Below are 11430 nucleotides of genomic sequence, written 5' to 3'. Positions count from 1 at the left end.
AATCGGCTTGTGTTGACCGGCTAGGTTCAATTTTGGCCGGGGTCGGCAACCTTTGATCGATTCCAAGTAACTAGACGGAGTTAATGAAAGTCGTCTCAGCATCATACGTTGTATCGATTACTCGGCTTTTTAGACCTGATTTTTACAAGATATTATTGGATGCGTAAGCAAGAACACATGAAAGTGGAAACGTTTTATCACAAAAGAAAGTACATCATTTTAAGGTATATAAATAAACAAATTGGAAAATAACTTATATAACCAGAATGACAAATACAGCCACACGATACTCATCAAGCCACCTTATTTAGTTTGATGATCAGTATGCTCAGGGAAAGATTACTTTGGATCACACGAACGAAATCCGTGTCGTAATGATCTGATGATCCCTTAGGATTTCGGATTAAATATTAAGGAGATTTCATGAGATTTGTACCAATCATCAGGAGAGCCAAATACATCCGTATATTGGTATGTAAACTGTCCCATCCTACCAAGGTTTGTTGCACATTCTATTAATATTTGAGAAGATGGACAATTGATGGAGTTTCTTTCTTTATTCAACTTCTTCCAAGTTTCTAAAATTAGGCTCTTTATATATTCCCTAGCTTTCTCTTCAGAAGCACCGGTCTCGTGCATGTAACACTGGATTGATTTTGGAACATCGCCTCTTTCAAGGTCGGCCTAATTTTAACAAACAAAAACGATTATTTATATTTACTCAGTTTAATTATATCGAATGAATAAAACAAGATCATAAATTTTATTTTTATATACCATCGATGTCCCCAAGTCATCAGCTAGACGGAGAATCAAAGACGAGTATTCTATTACGTTCTTTGAGACCGCCTCTCCAATAATATCACTTGAAGTGAAGAAGTGAGCATTTGAAATTATTAAAGGAAGTGATATAGTAACACATGAATTTTTCAAGTACTCTTCAAGAGTTGGGGTATATCCACTGTTGAACCATTGCGCCTCCACGAGGTTTGCCTCACAGTAATCCACCCACTGCAAATTAAGTAAAAGCTAGCTCAATGTTATCGTTCATTAGGAAAATCCGATTAGAAAGATGATGAAAAATACATCACCGCTTTTTTCACATAAGGGATAGCAAGTAGTTCTTGGTTTGTCAAGGTGTTGTATGCCATTTCATTGATGGTGTTGTAGAATCCAAGGAAGCATATCTTCATGTAATCCGGAAGTTATTCAATGGCATTGATATCCCATCTAATTAAGCCATCATTAAACTATATGTTATACATGTCTCGAGACACAAAATAATACATTAAGTATTAGAACAAAATATGTTATTTATATATGTTATTTACAAAATACTACATTAATATGTAAAGCATTCACCAACCTTTTCACAATGTTGGTGAATTTCTCTAGTTCATCCATAGTGCCATACACATCATAAATATCATCAATGACATTTATTAGAGAAATAAGCTTTGTTACGTTTGTCCTTAGAACGCTTAATGATGGCTGATAACTTGCAGCAGCAGCCCACATAAAACTCTCAACCAACCGGTCTCTAGCAAAGCCGACCTTCTTGTTCCAACCTAGACCTTCCCACCACCTACTCATACAATATTTCATTAGTTTTTTCACTTTTTAGTATCACCAAGTATTCGATAACCGCACGCAACACACATATATATATATGATGGGTCGAGATATTGTACAATAATGCCTTAACGTACGATAGATACGCGAGACGCTTAAAGGAAAAAAACAAGGCAAAAATACTAAAACGCTCAACCAAAACCTAAAACGATAAAAAAACGCTCAAAAACGGTTTTCGTGAAAAAAAAATAAAAAATTGATCGATTAACGATCCAAAACTGTTTTTTCGGTGAACCAATGATTAATTGGATATGTATTGACGATTCCGAGATGTTGCGATGTGATTTCATGGATCGATTTCGTGAATGGGATTCGCGTACTTATTGTACGATAAGCTATTATTGTATTGGATCTTTTCCCTATATATGATAAGGTATTCTAGATACCTTAAGGATGCATATAGATTACCAAAAGCATATAGAATTATAGATACCTTGATAAGTACTTAAGATCTTCTTGGTGTATCCCTTGCACCATATTGAAATCCAATTCAGCAAGCTCTAACAATAATGGTCTCATGTTGCTTCTCCACCTGTATGCATCTATAAACCATATTGCCTCAAATCTTTGAGGCCTCCAAAGCAATGGAAGCTCCAAGGCATGACTTGCTAACATCACAACGCTTTCATTACCAATGCACTCCTTTTCAAACTTATCTTTCAGACATTTGCTTGTGTACTCTCTGGCTTCATCCAATAACTTTTCATCCTCAACCGCAAGAAAGGAAGCCTCATATAAGTTAAGCATTCCTACAATGTCCTCCTGCACACACGGCTTGATGTTTCCCGTCTCATCCTTGATGTCCTCAAATATTTCTTCACAATTTAATAAAATCATGAATCATAAGTTTATGAAAAACAAAGTAAAATGATCATGTCACTACTAGAAAATTAGACATTTTTATAGGACTGATTTCGTAGGAAATCTTTTGGAAAACCCGCCTTCCAACAATATTCCAACAAAATGTGGTGTTAGAAAAACACATGCTTGAAAATTATTTTCAACCATTTTCTAACAACTTTTTCTTACAAAATTGCTACAAATATACATCGTTGCAAACTTCCTATAACTTTCCTGCAAAAGCTATTTTCTGGTTTATTTTTCATTTGGGGTTAGCTTATAAAAGCATAAAAAAACAACAAAAATAGTTGATAAATATTTTTTTTGTTGGAAGTTTGTTGGAAAGTTAGCAACAACAAAAATCCTATTGTTACTATTTTGTTGCAATATTGTAGGAAAATTAAATCTTATTTTCTTTGTTGGAATTCGTTTGAAATCTTTTAAAATTACTTTTCGTAGGAATTGTGTAGGAATTATAGAAAAATGACATGTTTTCTAGTAGTGGTAATAAATGATAACTACCTTGAGGGATATGATAGCCATGTTGTCTCAAGAGTCTAAAGCCAAGGGCTTTAAGGGTCAATTTTAATTTGTTCCAGCACTTATTTTCTTTGAAGTAGGTAATGTATATCATCATCAACACACTACTTATTTCCTCCTTGAAGTGATAAGATATCCCAAGCCTCTGCAATTCATCAACTAATTCAAGTGTACTTAACGGGTTGTCCACCACCGTGCCTTCAGAAATCAACGTCCTCACCTTTTCTTTTAATATATGTGATACCGTCTCGTAGTTTTTTCCCTACATGAACATAAACATCTAGAACCATTAACACAACGTCGTGAGTAGTTCAAAATTTGAAATAGATGTTCAATAAAAAATAAAAAGAACTAATGCTAGTGGAAGAAAAACATACCACATAATTGTTGGTCAGTGACTGGAGATAATCATAGGACCATAGCGAAGGTGGATAGTTTGCTGATCGTCTAACGGTGGGTGTACGAGTAGTTATAGCCGCGATTGTGGGTTGTGTTAGATATATTTGTTTCACATGCTTGTCCATATTTCTTGTCTTTCTACCAGGTGAAGGCCGAGAAAAATCAAGACCAGGACAGGAAAGGCAAATTGAAGACATTGACATAGACGGGAGAGCAAAAAATATAAAATAAATATGGATAATAATTAAGTGATTCGCTTTGGTATAAATATAGTAGTAACATATTGAAAGAAAGGATGATGACTTCTCTCTAGTACAGTAGCACCAGTACTATTCAAATAGGTTCTATGTATGTAAAAATGTCATAAAAAAACATTTTTACATGTTAAAGCCTTATACCTATATAATCTTTTCCGGAGCTTTTGCATATATATAAACACATGTAATTAAAAGAGGTTTTAATAAATTGTATAAAGTTAATTGGACTTCAATATATATTTAATATGATATTTATTTTTAAGTTCATCCAAGTTTTTGAACAATGCAATGTTTTATACAAAGATATATGTATTAAGACATTACATATACGTAATAACATAATATACATATACATAATCAGAAATTACATATAATGTGTTAATCTACTTGTCAGTTCAAATTTATCCAAAACGAAGTTGATCGTCATCATAATGTATAAATCATCTAAGCACAATCGTACAGGCCATCAAAGTTTCGATTTCTTTTACATTTTACAGTTTCTTATTGTTCTTCTCCCTCAACTCTTAAAATATGATATTTTATAAAAATCCAAAGGTAAATATTTTTAATATTTTCGCTTTTTTGCCGTGGTAGGGTGCTCACGTTTATCAATGTCCTAATGTAGATTTCTTAGCGGTTTCGTTTTCTTATACAAAGTTTTAGGTGTGATCAATGGTCCACAGCAACGTTCGGGTTTGCAACTGGTTCGATCTTTATATAGAGTTTCTGAAGTTATCAACAACGTCAAGGTATCATTTCTCTTATATAAAGCTATGCATGTTATCAACGCCCCTTCAACACAAGGGTTTGCGACAACATTTAAATGTTAGTTTTTTTCACATGTTTACGCTCCCCTTCAATGTGCGGGTTCGTGAACGTTTTGTCATTAGTTTTCTTAACGGTTTTACGCACCAACTCGAAGGTTTTAATACTAGTGGGAATGGTTTTTCTTTATCATTTTCTCTCTTTGTAAGTTTTCAAAAGAAAATATTAAATAATATGTATCATAAGGGGATAGAATCTCTAACATATCCACGCAAGCTCAAACGAGATGGCTTGTTAGCTACCATTTACCTACACAATCTTGAGGAAATTTTGTGCATAATTACGTTCAAAAGATCTTAATGACCTTAAATCATTAATAATAATAACTATTATATATTTTTCATTACCAAATAATTCATGTGACTGAAAGTTCATCACGCACGTGAAGGTTAAGTATGCGTGTGTTCTTTATTTTCTCCTTTTTTTTGGGAAGGGAGGGGGGTTTACTTTAGGACGAAACCCACCATCTTTAAAGTGGCTAAGACGGATTTATGAACAAAGAACACGAGAAAACTCTATGTACGTAACATCATTTTTTTGTATAGGGTAGGGGCGTAGGCAGCTTTAGGGGAACGGGTTCGGCCGAACCTGTACAAATTTTTGTTATAGTGTTATATATTAGTATATTTTGACATCGCACCCGTATAAATTTCAACATCTAACCCGTAGAAAACCCAAATCTAAGTGATAAACAATCGGTTGTCCGTCCCTTGAAATTTTTCGAACCCGTAGGAAAAAATTTCTGGTTACGGCACTAATAGGGCATGTATAGAATGAAAACCCATTTGAGTTGAGAGACTTGTGAAACCCTGTGTAATATCATTGTTTTTTTTTTGTTTTTTTACATATTTAATATATATTGTTACATTTATTACAAAACATCGAAAAATAAAAAAAATGTTTCATAACTTTTAAACATAATTTTCAGGAAAAGGAAAATTAAACTTTACTTTTAAATTTTTTTATAAATTATTATAGACTACAAGATTCAAACTTTAATTAAAAGTATATGGTTGTAATAAGTTTTTAAAGTTTTTTACTTTAGCTAAAGTGAGTTTATTTAATATATGTAATTAATAATAAGTTCGATTGCAATCTTGGTCAATAAAGTTCGTCACAAATACGGTCGTGAAACCCATTTGGTGGCGATTGTTGCTAATTTTGCAATGGTAAATTCAGTAGCAAAACTGGTGGCAAGACAAACAAAAGTAATTATCAGTGAAGGTAATATATACTGACCGCCAAAACCAGTAGCAAAAAGGCATTTGCGACTATCGTGGTCGTTTTGATGGTCGCTATTGATAGGTTTTGTAGTAATGTATTTATTTCTCATATTCATTGCCCATTTGTATGTGTGTGTAGTTGTAAAAAGATAAATGTGATTTTTTTTGTTATTCATAAGATGTAGACAGGATTCCAATGTAAAGAAAATATAAGGGATGTGTTATTCATACATCCTTTATAGGGTGTACATAAAATATAAATATATGTTAAAAGGATGTATGAATATCTAAAAATGGTGTGTGGATAACCATCAATAAATGTGATTCCAATATAAAGTTCTAACAGATTGATTGGTTCAAAGCGTGTATTATTTGAAAACATATTCAACATATTATTTGAAAACGAAAGTCCTACACAAAGGACATATGCTAAAGCAAGCAAATTTTGAATATGAAACTGAAAGGAGTACTCTTTCCAAGAACAAGTATCATTTTCGTGTTATTGTTTGACAAAAGAGTTAACACGTTGGTAGCTAGGATATCACCCCCTCGCACAGACACCACCCTCCGATCATCCATACAAGTCGTATTGGCCTATACAAGTCATACATGTATTATGTACACAAAAACCGTAGAGAGATGGTAGATTTGTACATATTTTCCACAGCCTATATCGTATTGCCTATAAGACTCGTATAGATCCTTGTGCTCTAAGCATTTTTACATCATGTGCAAATTCTGTAAGATTAAAGATTACTAACTGAACTGTCAGTACTAAATTACATCAAAGTTTGGTGGTTTCATGTGTATGTTTGAAGTCTTGATTTTGCTTTGCGAGTTCTTGGATTGTTAGGTTTAATGTTCATTTTATGTCAAGTTTTGTTGTTTAGACATGATTAGGATGGCATCTTGTATATCTAACAAACAAAATTTTCTTTACAGCCCTAAAATACGATAGATTTCATTATTTATTCTCGGGTTACAAATAAAAACCACACATATAATTCGAACAACAAGATAAATAATAATCATACTCTAGGATTTAGGTTCAAAAAGTAACTTAATTTGATGGTTTTTATACAAATCGTCGGGCGCACCAAATATATCCCCGCGCTCATACGTAAACTGCCCCATCCTTCCAATGTTTGATGCGCATTCCATAAATATCTGCAAATCCGGAGATTTACAAGCCATTATTTCTTTAGTTATCTTCTTGTATGCCTCTATGATCAAGCTCTTTATATGTTCCTTGGCTTTCTCTTCACTAACACCTGTTTCATGCATGTAGCATTGCACTGCTTTTGGAATATCACCTCTTGCAAGCTCAGCCTAATTATAACAAAAGATAGATGATAAAATTATATATGCATTTATTTTGTAGGCAGGTAGCTTAATGAACTAGTTATAGAAAGAAAAGTTTTATTTACAGGTGCGGTTCCTAGGTCATCAGCAAGGCGTAGAACCACAGCGGACCATTTAATTACATTCCGCAACTCCTCTCCAATGCTAACATTTGAATCCAAGAAATAAGGACATGAAATTACTATGGGGAGCCCGACCGTAGTACACGAGTTGTTCAAGTACTCCTCCAATGTTGGTGTATATCCATTGTTGAACCATCTTGCCTCCACCAGGTTTGCTTCACAGTAATCTGTCCACTGCAATATGTATATGTTTTAGTCAAAGTTGCTTTGCCCTAAGGAAGGGTAAAGCTGAAGCATGTGCCCGTGGAGGCGCCGGCCTTCAACAAGCTCACTACTAGAAAAAGAGATGTTTTCTACAATTGATTTCGTAGGAATTTTGTTGGAAAATCCAGTTTCTAACAATTTTCCAACAAAAAGTTACGTTGGAAAAACACATTCTTGAAAATCGTTTTCAACCGTTTTCCAACAACTTTTCTCACAAAATTGCTACAAAAACATATGGTTGTAAACTTCCTACAGTTTTCTACAAAAACTATCTTGACTTAACATAATGTTTATAATATTGTAGCAAAGTTTGAGCTCATTTTTTTGTTAGAAATCTGTTGAAACTACTTGTCGTAGGAAATTTTTGTAGGAAAATGACTTTTTTTCTAGTAGTGTTTTTTCCAACTATTTGTGGTGGATTAATCACTTGTATACATGATATTTATTTTTAATTTTTAACTCATTTCAAATGTAATTGTTGGGCCATAAAATCATAAAAATAAGTAATATGTTGTAATTTTGAAAACAAAATAAATATAAAACATGGCAATGGTGTCCAATTCAATAATTTGTAAAGATGTTTGGTGGATTGTATAATAGAAAATAAGTGATTCTGAATAACTAGTGTAAATTTGAATTGTTAGCTGATCAGTCTTATTCATGGATGGTACAAATGTACAATTCACTTGGAAACTTATATCAAATTATAGATTACCGCCTTTTGAACATAAGGTACGACATATGATCCTTTGTTTATTAAGGTGAGATATCCCATCTCATTAACGGTGTTATTTAGTCCAAGGAAGCATATCTTCATGTATTCTGGAAGTCCTTCGGCTGCTAACAAGTCCCATCTGATCCAATATATTGAGAATGTCACAAAAAATATTAAAAGATATCATAACTAGAAAGTGTAGCACCAACCTTCTCACAACTTGGGTGAATTGTTCAAGTTCATCCAAGGTACCATACACGTCATATACATCGTCTATAACATTTACCATGTTTATAGCCTTTGTGATGTTTCTCCTTAAGACACCAAATTGCGGTTCGTGGGTTGCACCAACTGACCACATAGAACTCTCCACCAACCTGTCTCGACCAAATTCGAGCTTTTGGTTCCATTCTAGACCAGCCCACCATCTATGTCAAGTGTGTGAATTTGTGAGAGTAGGGTTTGTTTGTTTGTTTGTTCAATATTCAAATGAGTATTGAAGATAATTATATGGCATACAAGATAAGGAATCCCAAATCCCATTTAGGGGTGCATCGAGACTCCGCAATGAGTATTTAAAAAGTTTGTGGCTAGCTCGCTCTAAACTCATTTGGAAAAAGCTTGAAAAATATCGATTGGCTCATATGTAAACGAGGCAAGACGAGCCGGCTTGGTCTATAAACTAGCCAACCCGGCCCACTCTGTAAATGAGGTGAGCATAAGCCAAGGTCGGTTCGGCTTGTAGCTCGCTCACTAGCTAATTGGCTGGTTGGTTTGCTCGGCTCATTTACATGATCTCGCATCCTTGCCCAAAAAATATAAAGAATGTTGTACCTTGATGTATGCTTTAGATCTTCTTGATGAATTTCTTGCAAAATGTTGTAATCCAATTTTGCAAACTCAAACAATTGTGGTGTCATGTTGCTTCTCCTTTTGTATGCCTCTATAAACCACATTGACTCAAACTTTGGGACCCTCCAATAAAGTGGAAGCTCCAAAGCATGGGTTACTAACATCCTAATACTTTCATTATCAATGTTGTTCTTCTCTAACTTCTCTTTCAGATATTTGCTTGTGAATTCCCTAGTTTCATCCATTATATTTTCATCATCGACCGCATAAAATGAAGCCTCGTACAAGTTAAGCAATCCTACAACGTCTTCACATACCGCTTCTTTGATGCCTCCTGACTCATCCTTGATGTCCTCAAAGATTTCTTTAGAAAAAAGAACTATGTGAATAATATTATACATAACGGTTACATTTTTTAACGGGTAGAACATAGGCGTTACCTTGAGGGATATGATAGCCATGTTGTCTTAGGAGCCTAAAGCCAAGAGCTTTAAGGTTAAGATTCATTTTGTTCCAGTTCTCATGAGCTTCAAAGTAACAAGTGTATATCACCTTTAGCACATTGCTAATTTCATCCGTGAAATGATAAGAAATTCCAAGCCTATGCAAATCGTCGACTAGTTCGAGTGCCCTCAACGGATTTTCAGGTGAAGTTTCTTTAAAAATAATATTCCTCACCTTCTCTTTCAAATTATCTGATGTTGTCTTGTATTTTTGGTCCTATATATGAGAACACAAGCAGTTGTATGTTAATGTCTTCAAAAATGGACATGTTTTTACCAACAATAATTAGAAAGTACCAATATTATAAACCTTTGTAGATATACAAAAATATATAAAACATCATGGTATCATAGCCAAGTTAATCATAAATCCATGAAGCAATGGAGAACAACTACCGCGCTATTACTGCCTAATGACTGGAGAAAATCGTCGGACCATTCTGATGGGGGGTAGTGTGCGGACAGTCTAACAGCAGGTGCTTCTGTGGTTTTAGTCATCATAACAATTTGTCAAGAATATGATTTCTTTCGAAATCCCGACATGTTTCTTCTCCATGCACGAGAAGGGCTGCAAAAATTAAGAGCCAGGCAGGAAAGGGAAATTGAAGCCATTGTAGAATATGTGATTACAGAAGAAATTCTTGGTTGTATATAATATAGTAGGATGTGGACACTCTTGCACCATAACTAGGACAATATATTTCCAAATCTTTGTTCATTTACGTCAAAGGGCGCGAGCTAATGAGTAACTTTACCATTTCTATACTTAAACACAGAAAATGACTATGAATAATTATAAGGAAGAAATCAACACTACCGCTCTGTTTCCGAGTCTCATTAAATAGAGGAAAGGAAAGGAATTGAAAGGAAAGGAAATGGTTGTTGTGTTCCCAAGTTTTATTTTAAAAGAAAAAAAGGAAATTAAATGAAATGTTGTGTTCCCTAGATTTATTAAAGGAAAGAAAGGAATGAAATTGAAGTGAAACAAAGAAGAAAAATATAACAAAACCTTTCTTTCCAATTTGAAAAGAATTGGAGAGAAAGAAAAGGAATTAAAAAAAGAATAAGATGTAGAAAAGAATGGAGAGGAAAGGAAATCCTTTCTTAATGTTAAAATATTAAAAATAAGTTAAACTAAATAATATCTATAAAGGAAACCCCTAAAATAATTTATGTCGCGCTCTGGTCACTCTCAACCTCTTAGGCTACCCGTAGTGGGCGACTAAAAGGGGGCGACAAGGGACGCGAACATGTATATGGGGTTACAACACCATTACACCCCTAAAACAAAAACACACATTTGTTAAACTTTGAGCAGACGAATCAAGAACACAAACACGAGATTTGATCAATACACGATCGACTCTTTTATTAAGAAAACGACTAACGTGAAAAACTTAATAAGTATCTAACACATTGAACCTATGGTATATATAAACCCGCGGTTTCAATCCTACACTAACTCAAATACATAATTTGAATCCAAAACAAATAGGATTAAATAAAATAAGACTAATTTATCCAATAATAATAAACTAATTATTATATTAATTATTCTCCAATATTCTAGGAGCCTTCAATCTGGTTTGGTGTTGGACACGTTTAACACTGGAGGCGTCACATGGCACAGTTCACCCAATTTTGTAGCCTATCCACTACACATAGCGTTATGGAGATACCAAATTGCTTGATTTTTAAATGGTAAACTCTCATTCATTTAACACGTTTTAGCTTTATACAGGTCATAACTTCTCAAATACGATTAAACCGGTTTAGCTACCAAAGGCCGCTGCCTTCTTGCGCTCCTCCAAAACAGTCGTCCCAAGAAAAATCCCCTGCCCTCTAAATTGGGGTGGGCAACACTATAATTTAAGTCTAGGCCACATAATTAAATTGTGCATCCAATTAAAGATAGCCCACTTCGGTTTCTTTTAAATTCCTCGCGTAAGCTTCCAC

The 11430-nt window shown here is 34.1% G+C and overlaps 1 protein-coding gene and 1 pseudogene across 1 annotated transcript; both read right to left on the bottom strand.

The window, feature by feature from the left end:
* Positions 1-367: 367 nt before the first annotated feature.
* LOC143535572 (R-linalool synthase QH1, chloroplastic-like) lies at positions 368-3611 on the bottom strand (annotated as a pseudogene).
* A 2816-nt stretch (positions 3612-6427) lies between these two features.
* LOC143535571 (R-linalool synthase QH1, chloroplastic-like) lies at positions 6428-10001 on the bottom strand. Its single transcript, XM_077029790.1, has 7 exons — positions 9871-10001; positions 9412-9691; positions 8954-9335; positions 8329-8547; positions 8120-8258; positions 7144-7374; positions 6428-7045 (listed from the first exon to the last, which is right to left on the bottom strand). Exons 1-7 carry the CDS (start codon positions 9973-9975, stop codon positions 6752-6754), a joined length of 1650 nt encoding a protein of 549 aa, XP_076885905.1. The 5' UTR covers positions 9976-10001; the 3' UTR covers positions 6428-6751.
* Between the last annotated feature and the right edge of the window lie 1429 nt (positions 10002-11430).

Source organism: Bidens hawaiensis, unplaced genomic scaffold (genome assembly GCF_021521415.1).
Source record: "Bidens hawaiensis isolate Kalapana, Puna unplaced genomic scaffold, B.hawaiensis_p1.1 tig00010569_1, whole genome shotgun sequence".
NCBI lineage: Eukaryota > Viridiplantae > Streptophyta > Magnoliopsida > Asterales > Asteraceae > Bidens > Bidens hawaiensis.
This window is presented reverse-complemented; position numbering and strand designations above follow the sequence as displayed.